This window comes from Hippocampus comes, unplaced genomic scaffold (genome assembly GCF_001891065.2).
Source record: "Hippocampus comes isolate QL1 unplaced genomic scaffold, H_comes_QL1_v1.1 scaffold48, whole genome shotgun sequence".
In the NCBI taxonomy this organism is placed as follows: domain Eukaryota; kingdom Metazoa; phylum Chordata; class Actinopteri; order Syngnathiformes; family Syngnathidae; genus Hippocampus; species Hippocampus comes.
Genome location: NW_017808403.1, coordinates 2,239,518 through 2,242,017, shown reverse-complemented (window position 1 = coordinate 2,242,017; position 2,500 = coordinate 2,239,518). Strand labels below are relative to the sequence as shown.

Genomic DNA, 2,500 nt, shown 5'->3' with positions numbered 1-2,500 from the left:
TTTCGGACCTAGCACAGACCCTTGGGGAACCTCGTGAGTGATCTTCGATTTAGGTGATTGTACATTGTTGACGTGAACATATACAGATACTTATCCTCTTCTGCCATATGTAATTTATTCATTAGTACAGTATACTACAATCTATAGTATCAAAAGATTTTTTTTTCAGATCTCCAAAAATCGTTACTTGAAATATAGGGATGGAAATACTTTTTTTTTTCTCTCTCTATCGCAGCTTTTGCGAGTAGGTGGACCTCCATGAATAAATCATCTTCCTACCTTGACTGTAAGTTGCTCTCCTGGAGCCAGGGGATCCTGCAAATGAGAATTCACGGCGACATATTATGGAAAATTCAATTTTCAATTGCTTCATAATGGCACAAATAGGCATGATGTTACAAGAATGCATGAGAAGTATTTTTCCAAGACAGAGTTCTGATATTTTGATATTAAAGTCAAATTTCAACAAGGGACAAAATAAGAGAAGTCATGATGAAAACCTTTGCTTTTGGAAAAAAAAAAAAACAACTTTTCAAGCCAATGAGAGCTTCCAGCTGCTTTTCTAAGTCCGAGTGAATGTTTCCTCGCCGCTGTAGGAGACGCGGCCTTAAAATAAATCTTAACTGTAAGGTGCCATAAAAAGCTGCACGGAACCACAAACGTCGCTGGCTTGGACCCACCACTCGTCCCCGCCACAAGTCAACCGAGGGGGGAAGTATCAAAGTCCAAATACTTTGTTACTCTGCTTGGGATTCGTTGGGTATCTGTACCTTGTTGAGGATGACTTTTTTGGACGCGTTTCACTTTTTACTCAAGTCGGTTCTGTACTTCTAAAGAACAAAAATGCAAATGCGGCCATTTGGTTTTTGCGTCAGTTTTTTTTTTTTTTTTTTTTTTCACGAGCTTGAGCCGAAGAGTCAAGACTTTGGCCTGAGTGAGCGCTTCTTCTTTGCCGAGCGAATCCAGCCACCTCACGTGCGGCTCATCAAGATGCGGATTAGACAGTTTGATTACCGCACAGGTGTGCCTTTGGCTGCCCGCGATAAAAGGCCACAAAACGGGTAGTTTTGCGGTATTGGGGAGTTTCAATATTTTTTTTTTGCATGCAATGGCATTTTGGGTGGGGATGGGGGCGGACGGATCACCTGCGCTAGCAACAAGCTCCTTGGCACGACTGCGGAGAAAGGAAGACAAACGGGTTGAACGGAAGCGTCGGACAGGGTGGACAAGCGACGACGTGCGTGTCTGACTTCTCTAAGCTTGGCGAGCGGGTGAGGAGGCTGGCCGAGGACGCCGCTTTTTTGTCCAGGCGCTTGAGCTGCCTTTTCACATTCCCCAGTTTCTCGCTGTTCCTTCGAATTCTGCAAAAAGAAAAAAATAAAATAAATTGCACAGTGCAGTGGATCCGCCAAGTATAGACGGAGCTTCACTTTTCCCAGATTTCAGTAACGTTCTAAACTTGCAGAAATCTTTTTTTTTTTTTCATTTTGTCATCATGGGGTGTCACATGCATCACTTTATCTTTTAAATGGATTTATTTCGGTGTTGCCGTACAAGGAAGGTCAGTTCTTTGAGAACTGTGGTTTATTTTATTATATTACATAAAACTTGGTGACCTTTTTTTTTAATTATCTTGCATTCGACAAATAAACTGTATATGGGGCAAAAATAAAATAAAATAAAATAAAACTAATACACTAATAAAAACTCAGCTAAAACCAAGCAGTTAAAAAAAAAAAAAAAAAAAAACTAAATTGCTCTAAAAGTCAAATTCAACCTAAATATCATGAAAAACTCCAACTGTTTCTAACCTGCAATGTAACAAACAAAAGGTTTGAAAAAGTGATGTGACTACTTTCCGGATACACTAAAAATATTCAAACGTGGCGGTGAAATCTGTCAATCAGTCCTTTCTGGCGAATGAGCGGCGACAATGTCAAGCGGCCCGAGAAGCAGGAAGTAAAAATGAGCCACAACCGCTCCTCCAGGAAGCTCGGCCGAAAGCTGAGCTGAGACGCGTGGGAGCCAGCGCCCAGCAACATTGGCAAACCACAACAGGGAAGTAAGCGTGCATGCACACGTCCACTTTGATAAAAGGCAGTATTGCCCTGACACGGGTAGGGGGAGAGAGAGCGAGAGACAGCGAGAGAGAGAGAGAGAGAGAGAGAGAGAGAGAGAGAGAGAGAGAGAGAGAACCCTTGCAAAATGCCAGGAGGGTATGACTGAAAAGGAAGGCTTGATGAACAAAAGGTCCTCCTGTAAAACACAGTTGAATGGCTGGAAACGCCAAAACTGGCTCTCAAACCAGAATCGTCATTTGAAGTTAAAATGCAGATGTATCGCTCTCTCTCTCTCTCTGTATGACTGAAAAGGAAGGCTTGATGAACAAAAGGTCCTCCTGTAAAACACAGTTGAATGGCTGGAAACGCCAAAACTGGCTCTCAAACCAGAATCGTCATTTGAAGTTAAAATACAGATGTATCGCTCTCTCTCTCTCTCT

The 2,500-nt window shown here is 42.2% G+C and overlaps 1 protein-coding gene across 1 annotated transcript in view; it reads right to left on the bottom strand.

Annotated features, from left to right (window-relative positions):
- The window catches only part of eml3 (EMAP like 3), a 19,872-nt gene that overhangs the window by 10,252 nt on the left and 7,120 nt on the right, over positions 1 to 2,500 (bottom strand). Inside the window, exons 5-7 of the mRNA XM_019858463.1 lie at positions 1,251 to 1,361; positions 1,146 to 1,174; positions 280 to 315 (exon numbers count right to left, since the gene is read on the bottom strand). Coding sequence (XP_019714022.1) covers positions 280 to 315; positions 1,146 to 1,174; positions 1,251 to 1,361 — 176 coding nt within the window. The remainder of the gene's footprint in view (positions 1 to 279; positions 316 to 1,145; positions 1,175 to 1,250; positions 1,362 to 2,500) is intronic.